The following is a 19,223-nucleotide window of genomic DNA, read 5'->3' as shown; positions in this document are numbered from 1 at the left end:
ATCTTTCATCGGTTCTATCTCTGATAGGTGGACAGATTCGGGGAAAATGACCGAAACCTCCTGTCGCTCATTACGCCTCTTCCGTATTCTGCGATCCAATCAAATGACCTGAGTCATGGCTTCCCTCAAGGAACAGGGTGGAGTATGCAGAGCATCCTTAAACGTTTCAGAAAGGCCTTTGCAAAACTGACACTAGAGAGATGAATCAGTACTATAATCCTCAGAGGTGCGGCCCCCATGTCAGGATCTTGACTTTTGCCTCTGCAACCTGGACTCCGTCAGGTGCAGATTAAGCCTAAGGCGTAAAAAAAAAAAAAAAAAGGGAAAGTCAACATTACTGTTCTGGGGTTGGGTGGGGGGAGACAAAGAAAATGCCCAAGTTTGAGGACCCCCTTGCAGCAATGGCATGATTATTCCCACCAGCTGGGACTCATTCCATGATGACCGGGGGTTGCAAGGTAGGATATAGCCTACAGCTCTCCCTGAACACCCTAAACTGTTTTTTCTCCCCTGAACATTTATCAGGGAAGGCCATTACTGGTTCGAGAGAAACTAACTGCACATCAGAAGATACAGGTGTCAAAGCTACTGCGGGCAGCAGAGGGGTCATGGAAGCATCAATCACGCTAGAAAACTGACCCTGCATCTGCAGTTTCAAGTGTCTGGTGCTCCATGGCCAGATTCTGACCCACCTGGGTAAAAGTCATCACCTGATCACACAGTGTACCAATAGGATCCATAATGGTGGGGGACAAAAAGACCAATTGTAATGTGACACTAGTCACTACTGAGGCTCGGTAGTTAAGAGGTCCAAGGTGAAAAGCCAAGAGAGTATATGATAGACAGAGGGGGGGGGGGTTCAAAAGTGTAGTCAGGAAACTGTCCAAGGTCATATTCCAAGAAGAGGGGAGCTAATAACAAAATGGCTAGGTAAACGGATGGTCAAGATAAATCCTAGGTCAACCAGCAAAGATCAGACACCTGGACAAGGAGCACAAAGCAAACACAGACCTCTTGAGCAAAGCTACAATTAGCAGCAATCAGAGGCAGAGAGTTGGTTAAATAGCCAGGAAATTACTGTGCACAAAAGACACATGGATGAAGCCCCGACACACCCTGGCCCTGATTGGACAGCTAGACTGTCACTCCAGACACTGACAGCTCAGCACACCCCAGCATCCGATTGGACGGTGGAGCTGTCCATCACCATAATGACAGCTCAGCACGTCCCATCCCAAATTGGAGGGCAGAACTATCAATCATTGCATCCATTCAGGAGGAATCAGGACAGAATGGGATAGACTGTATGGGCTGCAGTCAGGACCTAGCAGGTCCACACATTCTGATGGCGTCACTGGTATACACCGCCTATAGCCCATACATTCCAGCGTCCTCACTAGTGCGCGGGCTGTACTGGAGGGGCTGCAGTCAGGACTCGGCAGGAGCCCCCCATACATCCAGGCTCAGCCCACCTGGCAGCGGCTGCACACTGCACACTGCACACACGTCGCTCAGTCCAGTCATACTGGCTTATAATACCAGGATACAGACTGGGGTTTTGAATGCCCACCCGCCCTGTGACGCATGCGCAGTCTCTCATTCCTGGCTGAGGCGTGGAGCTTTGTAGCTGTCATTCCAGCCGTTACCTTGGGAACCTGTGATGTCATCGTTATCCACCAATCACAACGCGGAGAGCTGCGTTCTCGAGGCAAATTTGAAAAGTTACTGCGAGTGTGATCGAGGTTTGGAAACGGTTGTGTCAGAAGCGGCTGAGCCTCGTATACAGCGCAGTGCGGGAGCGGAGCCAGTGCAGGAGCGGAGCGCCGCCATGAGGAGAAGGTGAGCGCTAATTAGCTCATTAACGGATTTAACCAGCGGGGTGCCGGCCGGTCAACCCTCATCTGCCTGTATGATCTGCCAGACCCATAGTACGTGTGCGGAGGCCGGTGCCTGCTGTAGTGAGTGCGGGGGGCACAGTGCAGGTGGGGGGCATGGGCCCGTCATGTATCACCGACACCTGTGATGGTGGCAGCGGGCTCTGTGCCTCCTGCCTGCTGGCAAGGTGCGATCATACTACCGGCCTGGCACCTCCTGGGTACTAACCTCTGCAGGTCAATATTATTGTGCATGTGAACTGATGGGGAACCACAAGTCCCAGCACGGGTCATCAGCCTCCTGGTGCAGGGTGTGTGCTGTGGGCTCTAGGACCCTCCCCCGAAACCGGGACATAAAGAGGCGATTGTAATACAAGGAGGTTGCATTCTGTGCTAATGAAGCCGGGAGTCCACACCCAGGAGAGGGCACAGGACAGAAGGAGGACTGGGCAGGAGGGCGCAGGCCAGAAGGGGGACTGGGCAGGAGGGCACAGGCCAGAAGGGGGACTGGGCAGGAGGACTGGGCAGGGGGGCGCAGGACAGAAGGAGGACTGGGCAGGAGGGCACAGGCCAGAAGGGGGACTGGGCAGGAGGACTGGGCAGGAGGGCGCAGGACAGAAGGAGGACTGGGCAGGAGGGCACAGGCCAGAAGGGGGACTGGGCAGGAGGACTGGGCAGGAGGGCACAGGCCAGAAGGGGGACTGGGCAGGAGGACTGGGCAGGAGGGCGCAGGCCAGAAGGGGGACTGGGCAGGAGGTCACAGGCCAGAAGGGGTACTGGGCAGGAGGTCACAGGCCAGAAGGAGGACTGGGCAGGAGGTCACAGGCCAGAAGGGGGACTGGGCAGGAGGGCACAGGCCAGAAGGAGGACTGGGCAGGAGGGCACAGGCCAGAAGGAGGACTGGGCAGGAGGGCACAGGCCAGAAGGGGGACTGGGCAGGAGGGCACAGGCCAGAAGGGGGACTGGGCAGGAGGGCACAGGCCAGAAGGGGGACTGGGCAGGAGGGCACAGGCCAGAAGGGGGACTGGGCAGGAGGGCACAGGCCAGAAGGGGGACTGGGCAGGAGGGCACAGGCCAGAAGGGGGACTGGGCAGGAGGGCACAGGCCAGAAGGGGGACTGGGCAGGAGGGCACAGGCCAGAAGGGGGACTGGGCAGGAGGGCACAGGCCAGAAGGAGGACTGGGCAGGAGGGCACAGGCCAGAAGGGGGACTGGGCAGGAGGGCACAGGACAGAAGGAGGACTGGGCAGGAGGGTACAGGCCAGAAGGGGGACTGGGCAGGAGGGCACAGGCCAGAAGGGGGACTGGGCAGGAGGGCACAGGCCAGAAGGGGGACTGGGCAGGAGGGCACAGGCCAGAAGGAGGACTGGGCAGGAGGGCACAGGCCAGAAGGGGGACTGGGCAGGAGGGCACAGGCCAGAAGGGGGACTGGGCAGGAGGGCACAGGCCAGAAGGGGGACTGGGCAGGAGGGCACAGGCCAGAAGGGGGACTGGGCAGGAGGGCACAGGCCAGAAGGGGGACTGGGCAGGAGGGCACAGGCCAGAAGGGGGACTGGGCAGGAGGGCACAGGCCAGAAGGGGGACTGGGCAGGAGGGCACAGGCCAGAAGGAGGACTGGGCAGGAGGGCACAGGCCAGAAGGAGGACTGGGCAGGAGGGCACAGGCCAGAAGGGGGACTGGGCAGGAGGGCACAGGCCAGAAGGGGGACTGGGCAGGAGGGCACAGGCCAGAAGGGGGACTGGGCAGGAGGGCACAGGCCAGAAGGGGGACTGGGCAGGAGGGCACAGGCCAGAAGGGGGACTGGGCAGGAGGGGGCACAGGCCAGAAGGGGGACTGGGCAGGAGGGGGCACAGGCCAGAAGGGGGACTGGGCAGGAGGGGGCACAGGCCAGAAGGGGGACTGGGCAGGAGGGGGCACAGGCCAGAAGGGGGACTGGGCAGGAGGGGGCACAGGCCAGAAGGGGGACTGGGCAGGAGGGGGCACAGGCCAGAAGGGGGACTGGGCAGGAGGGGGCACAGGCCAGAAGGAAGTCCTGTGCCCCCTTCTGGCCTGTGCCCCCTCCTGCCCAGCCCCCTTCTGGCCTGTGCCCCTTCCTGCCCAGCCCCCTTCTGCCCGGTTCCCTCTCATGGGTTAGATAGCACAAGGGGAATATGGGCAAGATGCCACTGCACAGAAGGATTATGGGGGAGGGGCTCATCTGTTGCCAAGCTACAACATGGTCCCTGTTTGCAGACTAGAGGCACTGATTGTAGTCCCTGCTGTGCCCTGGCTTCCCCTGCAGACATTGCTCACAGAGGCCGGTCACCCAGCTTTCCCAGAGTCCTGAATCTGCTGAGGGCAGAGTCCTACAGAGGAGACCCCTCTATGCTGTTATCCGCATGTCTATAGGGGTCGGCTATCACTGGTCAGGAATCTGGCTCCTGGGTAAATATTAACACTAATGTACTTTGCATCCTGGAGACCTTGTGAGCGTCCCTGCATGTAGTGCAGTAATGTCATACTGCTAATGCTTAAGGACCAGTAAACAGTGCTGGCACAGGTAATCAGCCCTCCCAGCATGCCCTTATTACAGTCATTCATCTCAGCCTGGTAAAACATAACATATCATTGTGTTGGGTATGTTACCAGAATGCCTGGAGTCACTATGATGTCACCTGGGCCTTAGATGTCATCACTAACTGTGCTGAAGGCCTGCACATGCTCAGTTCTTAATCCTTCCGCTAATACAATCTGAGCATGTGCAGTGAACAGATGAGTATCTACCCATCAGTAAGTGGTGGCCGCCTACCCATCAGTAAGTGGTGGCACTTTGTTTAGGATCACCGTGTGTTTGAGGCTTTTCACAAGCTCCCATCACTTTTGCCAGAAATAAAGGTGCAGCTTACAGCTGTTTCTTACTGTTACAAGGATGGACAGCCTGAGGGGAACCAAATGGACTCCATTATAGTCCATAAAGCCCATCTGGATCTGTCCATCATGGGAGAGATCAATTTTTTTTTAATCAGTTAAAGGGAATCTGTCAGCACAACATGACTGTTCAAACCAAGCACAGCACTATGTAGGGGACATATCACCATTAAAAATGTTACCCTTAGGGCCCGATTCATCAAAGCTTTCACTCCAGAATTCTGGTGTATAAGTTCTTAAGTCACAAAAATTAGACACAACTTGTAGTTGTGCCTAAAATTTAGTGACTTTTGGCATCTTCGCTCCAGGTTCTCCCAACTCCGCTGAGATGGTACAGGGTGTGGGCACGGCGGGAGCGGGATGCCACAGCCCATCTAATTCATGATGAGCTGTGACATTCCCTACACCAGAAACCTCTTTCCAGTCAGGTACTGGGGTGGAATTTCTAGCGTGGAGCACGTCTCTCGTCAGATGACCCAGAATCATGTAGAGACGTGCACCCCTTCATGAATCGGGAGCATCTGACTTCAGCTCGGCCCATCATCAAGACCGGTGTGAACATTGCCAGTCTGAATGAATGAGGAGAGTGGAGATAGATGGAAAACAAATGGGGGGGAAGGTGCACGGATCTGTTTGGTCGTTACAAGGTGCTTCGAGCGCCTCAATAACACATCTAAGTAAAGAATGATCTCTGGTAAACTCGCCAACGGGTTTGGACACTAAAGATCCATTTTCATAATTAGGGCTACAAGGTGCTGTGCTTGGTTTCAGCAGTCATTTTGTGCTCACAATCTCCCATTAACAGAACTCCTAACACTAATGTGAACCCGGCATTACTATGGAAGCCAAGTGCTTCTGAGATATGAGCACAATAATGTTTTATTAGGAACGGTTTCTGTAACCTGATAGACATCATCTGACCTCCAGTAGCAGCCATTATTATATTTCCTATCCCTGGGTGCTGAGACATCCATCCATCTGCAGTGCATGATTGGGTAGACCAGTGGGGAGAGCGGAGTCTGTCCTTGTGAAAGTATTCAGCCTTGTGCATTGTTTGTAAATGTGCCCCCTCCCTGGTGAGACAGCACAAGTGGTCAGGGTGGGTGCAGAAACCCAGAGCCCACCTTACACATTAGCTAGCCATTCTTCAGCGGCTGCCACACCCAGGTACTGGCTTATCTGGGGTGAGATCCCACACCGTGAATTTTGTTTGAGATGAATACACAGATGACATTTGTGCACTTTCTGTGATTATCACTGTAATTTATAGAAGCTTTATCATTTATTTACTTTTTTTCATACGAGAAAATGATTGGTGGCAAAAATCTGACCAAACTCTGAACAACGGTCTGTTTTTTACCTATGAAAAAAATCACTGACGTCTGAATAAGGTCTTACTCATAGATGTGTTTTTTTTTTTTTTTTTTTTTTTTTTAATGACCTGTGGCAAGCACACCCCTTTTTAAAGTGTGTATAAAGCCTGAGCTTTATCCAAGTAAGGTTCCCCAGGAGGCAGCCGTAGATGTCACTTACACGTGACAGATCTGTAGCAGAAATCTGACTGACAATCTATTCTTACACCAAAACAAGGATGTTTCTGCAGCATATGCATGTTTTTTTGTTTTTTCATTCAGATGTATTTTGAAAAACACATATATTTTTGCAAATGAACCATTGGACTATGTTCACACAGGTTTGTTTTTTTCTTTGGAGTAGATCGCCACAGTTGGAAAACTCTTCCTATTCTTTTCTATGGCACAACCACTTTGCTTTCATTCAGATATGGAGTTTGTTGAGCTTTTTTTTTTCTTTTTCCCAAAGAGTTATTTTAAAGTGCTTGGTGGGAAAAAAATAAAGTGCATATGTTTTCATTGAAGCGGAGGGAACCTGCTCCAAGCTAGGCACTGGCCAATCAAAGGGTTACAAAACAGGCTTCAGGAAAAAAGAAGCATTTTGTGCTTGAAAAAGTCATTTTTAAATGCCTCAAAAACTTTGTGTGAACATAGCCTAGGGGATAAGGATAATTTTATTGGACAATTTCTTAAGAAGCGAGGTGGTTATTGAGAATGTACATCTGGTCTATTTTTCATTATTTTACGTCTAGTCTTTTTTATGTTTTCTATGGTTGCCGGTAACTAAAGCGTGCCTTTAGGTTATGTGCCCACGTTGCATTTATGAAGCAGAAAATTTCTGCTGCATAAATGCAAGTCCTCTCCCGGAAAAACGCATGCGGAATTCCGCACGCGTTTATCGCGCATTTTTCGCGCGTTTATCACGCGTTTTCCACATGCGGAATTGCCTTGCGTTTTTTATGCATTGGACTAAGGCAATTCCGCTTGCGGAAACGCAAAATTAAATGACATGCTGCGGATTTTTGAACGCGGCATAAACGCTGCGGAAAAATCCGCAGCATGTGCATAGAACTTGCGGAATCCCATTGGGGACCATGGGGTGCGGATATACATGCGTTTTTCAAGCGTTTACGCTGCGGAAATTCCGCAGCATATACGCTTGAAAAATGCTACGTGGGCACACAGCCTTATGTTCCAAACCATGAGCTAAGATGCAAAAGATCCATGCACATGGCATTGCTGTATGTATGGTGGCACATCGCCCTTATAGGTCTTTGTTATGGGCTTGTTGGGTCTCAATTGAAAATGTCTAAGCAAAAAAATGTTCCCCTTATCCCTCCTTCTTATGTAGTGCAAAGGTATTAAAATGCTAATGCTGTCTTGCCTGGTTTCCAGCTTCATACTAGGCCTCTTCTGGCCACATAACCTGAAAAACTAGCCAGATCACCCAGGGTTTGTGTGTGGTGCTTTCTCAAGGTGGGTCTACAGAGCCGGCTTTTGGTTCTCACAGACCTAACATTGGAAAAGCAGCACTGACCCACACAGTGCGAGCCGGCAAAGCTGCAGAACAATCATGTGGGCCAGAAGAGGACTGGAAACGGGAAGAAGGAAATCTGTAAGAATCTTAATACCATTATTCATTACATACATAATTAAGAGCAATTAGGAAAAAAAATGAACTCGTATAATACTAGCCATCTAATTCCCCTATAGCAGAATTCTTTAGAATGTTGTGCTGCAATTCCATGTACAACGGTTGATCGGGAAACCTCCACCCTTTTGCCCCTGCATTTTAAGATCCCAACAATCAGACCCCCACCAATTAGAAAGTGATTAGTTATCCTAGCGATATGCATCGGCATGGATTTATATAGAGTGACCAAGTTAATAGTTAAAAAAAGACTAAAAATGGTAAAGAATAAAAAACAAACAAAAAAAAACAACATTGTACTCGCCTTCCGATGGCCCTCAGTCTCCTCCGGTGCGTCCGGTGTCTTGGGCGGCTCGCGGTGGTGTAAAAGGACCTTCCATGACGTCATTTAGTCATGTGACAGGTCATGAGACTAAATGACATCATGGAAGGTCATTTTACACCACCGCGAGCCGCCAAAGACACCGGATGCACCGTACAGGAGACCGCGGGCTATCAGAAGGTGAGTATAATGTTTTTTTTTTTTTTTTATTTTAATTCTTTTTTAAGTACAGGTACTATGGTACCCGTGTCTGGAGGAGAGTCTCCTCTTCTCCAGACCTAGGTACCATCCGCACATTGAATCGCTTAATATCTGCTTGTGTACATGTACTCATGCGGATATTATGCGATACAATGGCGGCGATAACGCCGCTTTTCCGCAAAATTAATGGACATGCTGCGGATTTTTCCGCAATGATAATCCGCAGCGGAAATTTCCACAGCATGTGCACAGAACATGCGGATTATCATTGGGGACCATGGGGCACGTATTACCAAGCGTTTTTTAAGCGTTTTCACTGCGGAAATTTCGCGGCAAAAACGCTTGAAAAACGTATAGAGGGCACGCAGTCTAAGACTCCATAAGCATACAGAGAAATCAGCATTCACCTGCTGATATGACTGCAGTGGCACTGTGAGTAAAATATGCGTTAAAGGGATTTTCCAACCTTTCCAAATTCGGCCTAAATGAACGTTAAATACGATAGTAAGTCAGATACCCTACTGATCAATTTCTAATGGCTTTGGTGTCCTGATGCTCTCTGAGCCTTAATGCTCTGTTGCCTTCCTACCGTCCTGCCAGTCCCTGCTCTACCAAGTATAAATCTAGAAGGAGGCTGGCCTAGCTATTGAAATTAGCTGTCAACCAGCCCCCTTCACACACTGCTCTGGTTACATCCATTTAGGCATAATTCCTATAGGCCTGTGGCAGGTTCCTGACACTAGTGATCTCGCTTTGCTCCAGCAGAAAGTTGGTGCAGGTTATGGCCGTCTGAAGGTGTCCTTACATTGCATGATCCTGCCATCAGGTGTATTGTAAGGGGATCTACAATGCTCCTTTTCTCAGATTGAAGTTGTCAGGTCTAATGTGAGAAGTTATTGATAGACCTGAAAAAAATCTTCTGCTGTAGGACATGGTGGAAAGTGATGGTCATATGACACCTTACAATGTATTACAAAAATAAAATGGTGGAATATTCCGAACAGAGACAATTTCATGGTTTGGTCAGCAGAGGAACCCCGAACAATTACTTTGATAAAACCTTTCATTAGAACCACCCGCAGGGAAGCCTGGACATCTTCTTCCCGAGGTTTGGTTGGTTCAGGTGTAAATTGAATCTAAACCTTTCCAGACAGAGAATGAGGAGTGATGTCATCTTGTGTTACCGGATCTGTCTGAGGGTGGAGCAGCGGGTGCTTGTTACATTCCAGTGTCATGTGCTCATGTTCTGTGCACAGTGGGATTATTGTGCGCAGTCTTGTACCAGTCCTTCCATTAATGATGATCTTCACTATAGTGCAACTAATAGGTCACTATTAATTCTTCATCCAAACACGAGTCTACAGAATATTCTATGATTCAAGGATGCACAAACTGTTTTTTGCTCCACACAAAGGCGTCCTCCTTCTGTCTAACAGACTGTTTTGATTTATACAGTGGAACATCCGTTTCAGTTTTCACCTGAGAAATAGCAATGTTTGTGATGGAGGCTCCGACCCAGATGTGAACATAGTCTGATACAGGTCTAACGAGCAGAGCTATAAAGGTTCCAGCAGGACCGATGTGAAGTGTTGGCAGGGAGAGCACTGACCAGGAGAGCTGACACTCGACCTGAAGTATCAAGTGAAGATACTAGATATATGGCAGAAAGAGGAAGCCAGTTTAGTCTCACCAGCCTCTCAGCATTGCTGATTCCTAAGCTTCACCATTACCAGTAGCCCATGGAAAAATAGTTACCTAGATTTTTCTTAAAGGTAACTTGTCATGTAAAAAAAAACACTAGTAACCTGCTGATCTGGGGTTAATCTGCAGGTTAATAGTGTTTTGAAGCGGCCCTGCGCCTGCACTGAGAACCCAGCTACTGGTAGGAAATTAACTTTATTCCTACTGACAGCGTTTGGCTTTCAATCATATGGGTGGGCCGGTGCGGATTCAGTCACTGCTCCGTATACAGTGAACGGTGGCTGTAACCACGACCCCGGCACTGACTGACAGCCGGCTCTACTGCAGGAATCCCTCAGTGTTGTGTATAGGAGAGATCTACCAGCTATTCTCCTCCCACCAAGTCAGTCAATTACAAATTAAGGGCTCATTCAGATGAAGGTATAAACTGTCTTCGAGCGCCATGGACTCTTTGTAGCCAATGTGCTGGTGCACATGACCGAATTTCCACATGGACTGATTTTCAGCCTGGAAAAAAATCGCAGCATGCATTTGTAGCACCCTGAGGATTCGGCTGCTACAGGGGTATTGCACCTCAACCCAGAGGTGTGATATTCCACTCCCGGGTAAGGATGGAGTGTGGAACTGAGCTCAGTTAGCTGCATGCACTACACACATCCCATTTCCGAGGAACAGACCGATGGTACTCCCACTAGAGAAATGTGCAGGTACGACAGTGTCTGTTCCTGGCTGGAGTGGGAGGGGGGTGGAACATCCCAGTAGTGTAGGGGCAGATAGGGGGAGCAGCCTGGGTAAAGCTAGGAGCTCATTGGGTGCTGGTCACCTGAGCTCACACATAGAGGGAGTATATAAGGTGGGCACCATCTTAGATCAGGGTCAGTCAGTTGTCGGTCAGTCAGTCTGTGAGACGTCAGTCTGTCTGAGAGCCTGAGAAGCAGAGCAGAGGAGAAGGAAGAGAGACCCAGAGGCGCAGAGGGGACCCCAAGATCCCAAAATAAGGACAAAAGGGTGAAGGGTCGGCAAAAGGGTACCGGATCCCAAGCTGGCAGAGGCTACAGCACACCTTAGCCAGGAACCGGAGGTCGTGGGCAGGATCTGCCACGACCACCCACTAAATCCACCCGGAAGGCAAACCAAGAATAGGGTCAGGGAACCCAGAGACAAGGGTTTACCAACAGGAGGCCCGAGGGAGCCGGACTTAGGTGGATCCCTGGTGGGAACGGCCAGAAGAAGGGAGAGTCAGAAAGGAGCTCAGGACCACACTCCGGAGTTGCCTGGGAGTTGACCGAGTCCAGGACCTGGTGGACGCAGCACGGCTCGGGTGGTCACTGCTGTACACAGTGACCCGAGCAACACCAGTAAGTAAAACCCTGGAACTGCATTTTATGCCTCTGAGTCTCTTTGCTGCACCTTCACAACCACCATCCTCCACGGCTGACCACCTGAGGCTATACCCCTCCCGTTGGGGGTTATACTACCCAAAGCTGCACACACACCACCAGCCTCAGCAGACCCTGCTGCAGTGGCGGCCGTAGTGACCGCAAATCAACGGGTGGCGTAGTCGACATAAAAGAACATCTAGTAACATCTATAAGGACTGCCACACACTGAGTTTGACACCCTGGGCACGGACCGGGTCACAGCCACTCGGAGACTACAACCCCCATCTGATCCGGCTCCGGGTATCCCTAACAACATGGCCCAGGGGGCGCGTCAACTTTGGCGTAGTCGGCAGGATAACGTGCCCGCAACAACCGGGTACTGCGTGCCTGAAGAAAAGTTCACCGTTACCTCAAAAAGAAGTCTCCCGCCGGTTCCGGAGGGTCCCCGCCAACGGACCCCATCACAGGTCGTTTCCCGCCGGTTGTCCGCCATTTGCAGCTTTTTCCCGCCATCCATGGAGTTTCCCGCCACTGGGAGACGATTCCCGCCATTTCCGAAGATTTCCCGCCTTGGAAGAGCGGACGCCATTATGGGCGTGCCAGAGGGTGGCAAAAGGCCACCTCCCATCGTGGGCCAGGTCGAAGAATGGCGCCAAAAGCGGAAACCGCGCCCACCAACAGAGACTGTGATGCTGGAAGTGTCCATCAGCGTAAGAGAACTGCCCCTGGAACTGACAATCACAAAGTTGCCCCGGGACCACCCTCGATGTGGGCGGAGACAGAACAAGAGAGCAAAGATGGGTGTCGCCTGGAGCAGTCTGGAGAGAGCGCACCCGGAGACAAGACGTCTGGAAGAGAGTCCAGAGAGAGCCTACCCGGAGATGGAGGGAGAGTCAGGCAGCACCGACCCAGTGGTCAGGAGCCTGTTGCAGGTCGCCACTCCAGAAGGCCTGCTGGAGATCCTAGCACAGCTCCCCCGAGACCGGGAGTGTGCACAGACCGCGCTGGAGGGCCTCGCACGGAGGATGGCCCGGGTGCAGCGGGAGACGTTGGCGGAGTGGAGCCGAGAGATGGCCCAGCAGACCGGCACCCGTCAGCGGAGCACGCCACCTGAGACGAGGAGACAGACCGCCTCTGAGGATGGCGCAGGAGGAATGAAGGCAGGAGACGGCGCCGAGAAGGGAGCTGAACGGACGGAGGCAGGTAAAGGGGACGTCTCTACCCCGAGCCGGGAAACCGCGTGCCTGCCCCAGCTCCCCGTCGCAGAGCCCGAAATTCCCCCTGCCGTGCCCGTCGCTGCATCGTCACCGCCGCAGACTAGGCCTCAACCGGAAACCGCGGCCGCGACCCCTGTGACGTCACACGCCTCGACCTCGAGCGTGGCCAAGCAGGAAATACCACCGGCCTGGTCGCAAGGCCTAGTACCCCCGGGCGCCGCTATTCCAACAGCGCCCCCACCGGCCTGGCCGCAGGGCCGAATAACCCAGGGCGCCGCCGTCCTTACGGTGCCCTTTTCCTTTAGCGTGCCCCAAGCCTGGTCGCAAGGCCTGGTCAACCCGGGCGCCGCTACCACCACAGCGCCCATAGCACCTAAAGTACCGCACCTGGGTGAGGACCTGTTCGCCCAGCATACGTGCCCGGATGGGCAGCCCTTCATATGGCCACCGGAGTTTCACCATCCCCGACTCCGGAAAGAGAGACCCCTAGATGAACCCCTGATTCCGGTTCCGAAGCCCGCAAGGAGGACCTCGCCCCCGCTGGAGGAGGCACAGTTCGAGTGGGACCCCACTGGAGAAGACCTCATGGGGTTCACTCAGGAGACTCGGGCGGCCGCAGCGGAGCGTGCAGAGTGCTGCCGGCAGCAGCTCGAGGTCTTCGAGAGGGAGCGGAGAGAGAGGCGGGTCCGGGAACAGCAAGCGCAGATGAGAAGCGCGGAGCAGAAGAGCCGGACCAGGAGGAAACCCCGTGCAGCTCATGGTCCCCGTGCCACCGGGACTGTGATAAAATTCAACATGCAGCACGGATGGGGCTTCATTAGAGACCATCATACCCCCGGCGACGTCTTTGTGACTCGCAGAGACGTAGAAAGCCATCTGCCGGAGGGACACAGAGGTCGTGACCTGTATGTAGGGGACGAGGTCACCTTCACCCGGCACAAGTGTGCCAAAGGACCCTACGCCCTCCATGTGCATCGCCTGACGGAGGAGGAGCTGCGGTGTGAGGAGGAGCAAGAGGACCCGGACGGGTCTGAAGAATCTAAAGAAGGAGCAGGAGGACGCCGTCGTTGAAGTACGGTAGAGAGAGACTGTACATAGTTACCCGTCAGGGTATAAGACCTGTTCTAGTTAAAATATAGTCCCCGTTGGGACCAGCAGATTGAACTGAAACCCGTGTGTCCCTATTCCCACTGACTGAGGACTGAGAGCGGCCATAATTCCCCTTGTATATAGTTGCGCTTCCTAAAGCGCCCCCTACTGGTTTTATAGGAAAACCGTGTTTCTTCAAGAGACTGTCGCACTTTACCCGGTCACAAGTTGCACCGTGACCGGAGGAACCAGAAACAAGAATGTTATTTATATGAAAAGTTTATTGCTGATATATATATATATATGATGTTTTCTATGTTTGTCTATGAAAAAAAAAAAAAATTGTATGTTTTGGATGTTTATATTTTACAGCCCGAGGACGTGCTGTGATTTACCAGGGGGGAATGTAGCACCCTGAGGATTCGGCTGCTACAGGGGTATTGCACCTCAACCCAGAGGTGTGATATTCCACTCCCGGGTAAGGATGGAGTGTGGAACTGAGCTCAGTTAGCTGCATGCACTACACACATCCCATTTCCGAGGAACAGACCGATGGTACTCCCACTAGAGAAATGTGCAGGTACGACAGTGTCTGTTCCTGGCTGGAGTGGGAGGGGGGTGGAACATCCCAGTAGTGTAGGGGCAGATAGGGGGAGCAGCCTGGGTAAAGCTAGGAGCTCATTGGGTGCTGGTCACCTGAGCTCACACATAGAGGGAGTATATAAGGTGGGCACCATCTTAGATCAGGGTCAGTCAGTTGTCGGTCAGTCAGTCTGTGAGACGTCAGTCTGTCTGAGAGCCTGAGAAGCAGAGCAGAGGAGAAGGAAGAGAGACCCAGAGGCGCAGAGGGGACCCCAAGATCCCAAAATAAGGACAAAAGGGTGAAGGGTCGGCAAAAGGGTACCGGATCCCAAGCTGGCAGAGGCTACAGCACACCTTAGCCAGGAACCGGAGGTCGTGGGCAGGATCTGCCACGACCACCCACTAAATCCACCCGGAAGGCAAACCAAGAATAGGGTCAGGGAACCCAGAGACAAGGGTTTACCAACAGGAGGCCCGAGGGAGCCGGACTTAGGTGGATCCCTGGTGGGAACGGCCAGAAGAAGGGAGAGTCAGAAAGGAGCTCAGGACCACACTCCGGAGTTGCCTGGGAGTTGACCGAGTCCAGGACCTGGTGGACGCAGCACGGCTCGGGTGGTCACTGCTGTACACAGTGACCCGAGCAACACCAGTAAGTAAAACCCTGGAACTGCATTTTATGCCTCTGAGTCTCTTTGCTGCACCTTCACAACCACCATCCTCCACGGCTGACCCCCTGAGGCTATACCCCTCCCGTTGGGGGTTATACTACCCAAAGCTGCACACACACCACCAGCCTCAGCGGACCCTGCTGCAGCGGCGGCCGTAGTGACCGCAAATCAACGGGTGGCGTAGTTGACATAAAAGAACATCTAGTAACATCTATAAGGACTGCCACACACTGAGTTTGACACCCTGGGCACGGACCGGGTCACAGCCACTCGGAGACTACAACCCCCATCTGATCCGGCTCCGGGTATCCCTAACAACATGGCCCAGGGGGCGCGTCACATTACTTTGGTCCTTTTTATGGACCAGAATAACACATGCAATTTAAGGCTGCTCTGGCACCTGTCAGCTATGCACATGGAGCCAGTTCAATACAATTGAATAAGCAAAAAAGAGCCAATATGTTACAAAATGAGGGATTTGTAAATCCAGAGAAGACACCAGTTTTGATAGAGGTGCCTCAAAGTTTGAGAGAATGCCCTATTCTGGTTATAGGCTTGTCAGTGTGTGTGTGTAAAGGAGGGTCATTAAAAAATTGGGCAGAGTCCTGTGAGTTATGGCTGACTTTCCTCTCTAGGCCACATTACAGTTATTATCGCTGCTTTTGATCATGGGAGCTGTCACCGGTTTCCAGGTAATCTTCTTGTCTCTTGTGTGTTGTAGCGAGGCGATTGCTGCAGAGTCTGTGGCATGCTTAAATTCTGCATTAGCTCGTCTTCGAGATATCTGGGAAGAAATTGGAATACCAGAAGACCAGAGATTGCAAAGGACAGATGCCGTCAAGAGACATGTAAATGTAAGGACTAAGTTCACTTTTATTAAGAGAGAATACTCATATGTTTATAATAAATCTGTATCTTGAGATTCCCACAAAATAAAGTTGTCCTATATTTCATCATTTGTCGTATTAGAGAGGTTTTCCCCCAGAAGGATTATATTAGGGGAGAATATCTCCATAATATCGCATAGGGGCGCTATGCTGCTCTATAGGCTCCATGCACACTAATCGTTAGTGATTATCAGAGTTCGATGGTTCAGTTTTAGTATTATATGGTTCTTAATACATTTTAGATGTAAATTCTTTTAATTGTCATGACTGGATTTTGGGGAGTCTGTACTATAACGACGAACTGTCGCCTCTCCTGACTCGTCTGTTTAGTAAATACTTAGGATTAGTAGGATTCCTGCTTCCAGTAGGTGGCGCTATAAAGTTCAAGTCCTCTTTTTCTCTGAAGAGGCAATTTGCATTGTAAATACTTGTATTATTTGTGAGATAACAATTGTGAAGTCTCTTTTCTTAGACCTCTGTGTTGTGCTGTTCCTCTGATAGTCCTCAAAAAGTAATGAATGAATTGAAGTTTGGGGGTGTCCTGTATAGCCTGACTCTGTCCCATCAGTCAGTGATAAAAAGAAAGTAAATCAGCTCACCCCTACACTGTCAGCAGTGCCACAATGTTAAGAGTCCACCAAGTTCTGTGCACGGAATCCTCCAGGACGGCACTCCTGGACATGCAGTATGAGAAAATGGAACAGGAGGTGGGAAAGGATTTCATCCAGCGCCGGGTAAGAAATATCAGCAGTTAAAGCGCAGCTGTCGGCAGGATTATGCTCAATAAACCACATACACTGTTAGGTGGGTGACATTATACTGATTAAAATGATACCTTGGTTGATGAAATCCATCCTGTGGTTCTTGTGTAATCTTTACTTTGTTTGGAGATAATGATATTATCGTGCTTCGGGGCGGCCTGTGGGGGGGGGGGGGGGCTCTATCTGGTGCTCTGCTTACATATTCATCTGTATGCTCTTATGATAGCTCACTGTGCCTTCACTGACCTGCCTCCTATTTGACATAATGTATCTAGTAGTGCGGGGCTAGGTAAAATAGGAGGCAGGTCAGTGAAGGCACAGTGAGCTGTCATAAGAGCATACAGATGAATATGTAAGCAGAGCACCAGATAGAACGCTGCCCCAGAGCACGAGCATATCATTAACTCCAAACTGAAAGTAAAGATTACACAAGAACCACAGGACGGATTTCATCAACCCAGGTATCATTTTAATCAGTGTAATGTTGCCCACCTGACAGTGTATGTAGTTTACTGAGCGCACCTGTCAGTAGGATTGTGCTTTAAGTTAGGCTGGGTGCCCACGTAGCGTTTTTCAAGCGTTTATGCTGCGGAATTTCCGCAGCGTAAACGCTTGTGAAACGCTAGGTAATCCGCACCCCATGGTCCCCAAGGGGATTCCGCATGTTCTATGCACATGCTGCGGATTTTTCCGCAGCGTTTATGCTGCGCACAAAAATCCGCAGCATGTCATTTAATTTTGCGGAAGCGCAGCGGAACTCCCGCCATTGACTTGCATTGAGACGCATAGAAACCGCGACTGTACATTTTTACAAGCGGCTTCTATGCGTCTCTATGGGCGGATGGTACCCAGTTCTGGAGGAGAGGAGACTCTCATCCAGACCTGGGTACCATTGTACCTGTAAAAAAAAGAATAAAATAACAAATAAAGTTTATACTCGCCTTTCCGAAGGCTTCTCTCTGAATGCCGGCATCGCTTGAGGACCTGCGGTGACGTCACAGTCATGTGACCGCAGGCCCTTCACCGCTCTGTCTCGCGATATGCCGGCAGCCGGGAACCAGCCAGGAACGAGCGCTGCAGCCACGCCGGGGCCTCGGGGGTGAGTATAGCTTTATTTGTTTTAATTTTTACGGTTCACACTGTATAAATCCATGCCGGTTGATTTATACAGTGTGACCTAGTTGTCAAGCACTTTCCAAGTGATGCTATCGCCTGGAAAGCGCTTGTCAATCTGCATGCGGAAACGCATGTGGATCCGCATGTATTCTGCAGGAAAAACGCATGCACAATCTGCATGCGTTTTTTCGATGCTGCAGAAATTTTCTGCTTCATTTCTGCATCGTGGGCACATAGCCTAAGAACATCTTTATTGTAGAGCTTACTCCATTAAAAAAATGGAAGGACCAGTATTCAGTCCGAAACGCGTAAGCTCTACAATAAACATGTTTTTATTTAACTGAGGATATTTCTTACCCGATGCTGGATGAAATCCTTTCCCATCTCCCGTTTCATTTTCTCTGTCCAATCAGTGCTGATAGCGTTAAACTGTGTAGTAACACGCCCACTTGACAAACAGAATGGTAACCCTCAGTTGCATATTTATTAATAAAAACCGAGGCGGAATAACAGGAACAGCTTAATGTAGACTTCATAAATAAACATTTCTTTTCTGTAAGGAGGACCTGTCACTTGCGCAAAAAAACCAAAAAGTTAAATACCTTGTAAAAATCCCTGAGCTCTTGTCCATTTTACATTATGTTGCTCCATTACAGAGATATTCACATTTGTTGCTTCTGGAGTGCAATACGTGAAATCTCTGCTTGCGGTCCAACTGTCCGTTTCTTCACAATCTTCTCCTGGGGGTGTGCGCTTTCACCCCTCCCTCTCAGATGCTGTCAATGACCCGCAGCTGATCTAGCAATCCTACACGCTGCCGAACTATGACTGGCAGAGTCTGGGAGGGAGCAGCGGAAGCGCACACCCCAAGGAAGACTTAAGAAATGCCCAGTTGGTTTGGGCATACTGTGATACAAAAGCAAAAAATGAGCGGCAGAATCAGGGGAGCTTGGGATTTTTTACAAGGTATTTAACTCAATTCTTTTGAGCAAGTGACAGATTATTTCTGATGGCGGTTGAAGAAGTGTTTTTACAGTATGACCTCTATGTATTAGATCCTTCTAACACGAATGATTGAAGAAGAGGAAAGCTTGAAAAATCGTCTGCAAAAAAGCATTGATATCTGTCGAAAAGAACTGAATGATCTTTGTGAGGAGCTGCACCTTCCTCCATTTGAAGTAAGTATATAATGTCTGCGAGGGGAAATCTGTTTTTAAGAAGTGAATTATAGAAGACCTCTGCTGTATGATCACTTATTCCTTTGCCAACGTCAGGATGTATACTTGTCTTTGGCTGACCAAAAGATAATTTTGTATCAGTCCAGGATATGAAACTACCAATAAATAAAATTACTCGTGTAGCAATCAAGGCCGCTTGCTCCAGTTCCCCATCTGTAGAGTTCGGGGGAACAGTCTGCCATTCACCCTAGAAATGAAATTGGATACCATTGAAAGGTTTCCTTATTAAAAGGGTTCCTATATTAAAGGGGTTGAACAAAAAAATAGTTTACTGGT

General features: G+C 50.5%; 1 protein-coding gene across 9 annotated transcripts in view; it reads left to right on the top strand.

The window, feature by feature from the left end:
- The first annotated feature begins 1,598 nt into the window (after positions 1-1,598).
- The window catches only part of PRC1 (protein regulator of cytokinesis 1), a 37,833-nt gene continuing 20,208 nt past the window's right edge, over positions 1,599-19,223 (top strand). For 2 of the 9 annotated variants that reach the window (XM_073653201.1, XM_073653202.1), the window contains exons 1-3: positions 1,615-1,839; positions 15,667-15,799; positions 18,765-18,887. In XM_073653201.1, coding sequence (XP_073509302.1) covers positions 1,661-1,839; positions 15,667-15,799; positions 18,765-18,887 — 435 coding nt within the window. In that variant the 5' untranslated portion in view covers positions 1,615-1,660. Of the gene's footprint in view, positions 1,840-15,666; positions 15,800-18,764; positions 18,888-19,223 lie in introns of all 9 variants that reach the window. The other 7 variants (XM_073653204.1, XM_073653203.1, XM_073653198.1 and 4 more) reach the window with 6 other exon arrangements.

This window comes from Phyllobates terribilis, unplaced genomic scaffold (genome assembly GCF_046119375.1).
Source record: "Phyllobates terribilis strain yellow unplaced genomic scaffold, ASM4611937v1 Scaffold_11__3_contigs__length_659146591, whole genome shotgun sequence".
Taxonomy (NCBI): Eukaryota; Metazoa; Chordata; class Amphibia; order Anura; family Dendrobatidae; genus Phyllobates; species Phyllobates terribilis.
The sequence above is the reverse complement of the archived record's forward strand: the minus strand, read 5'-3'. Positions and strand labels throughout refer to the sequence as shown.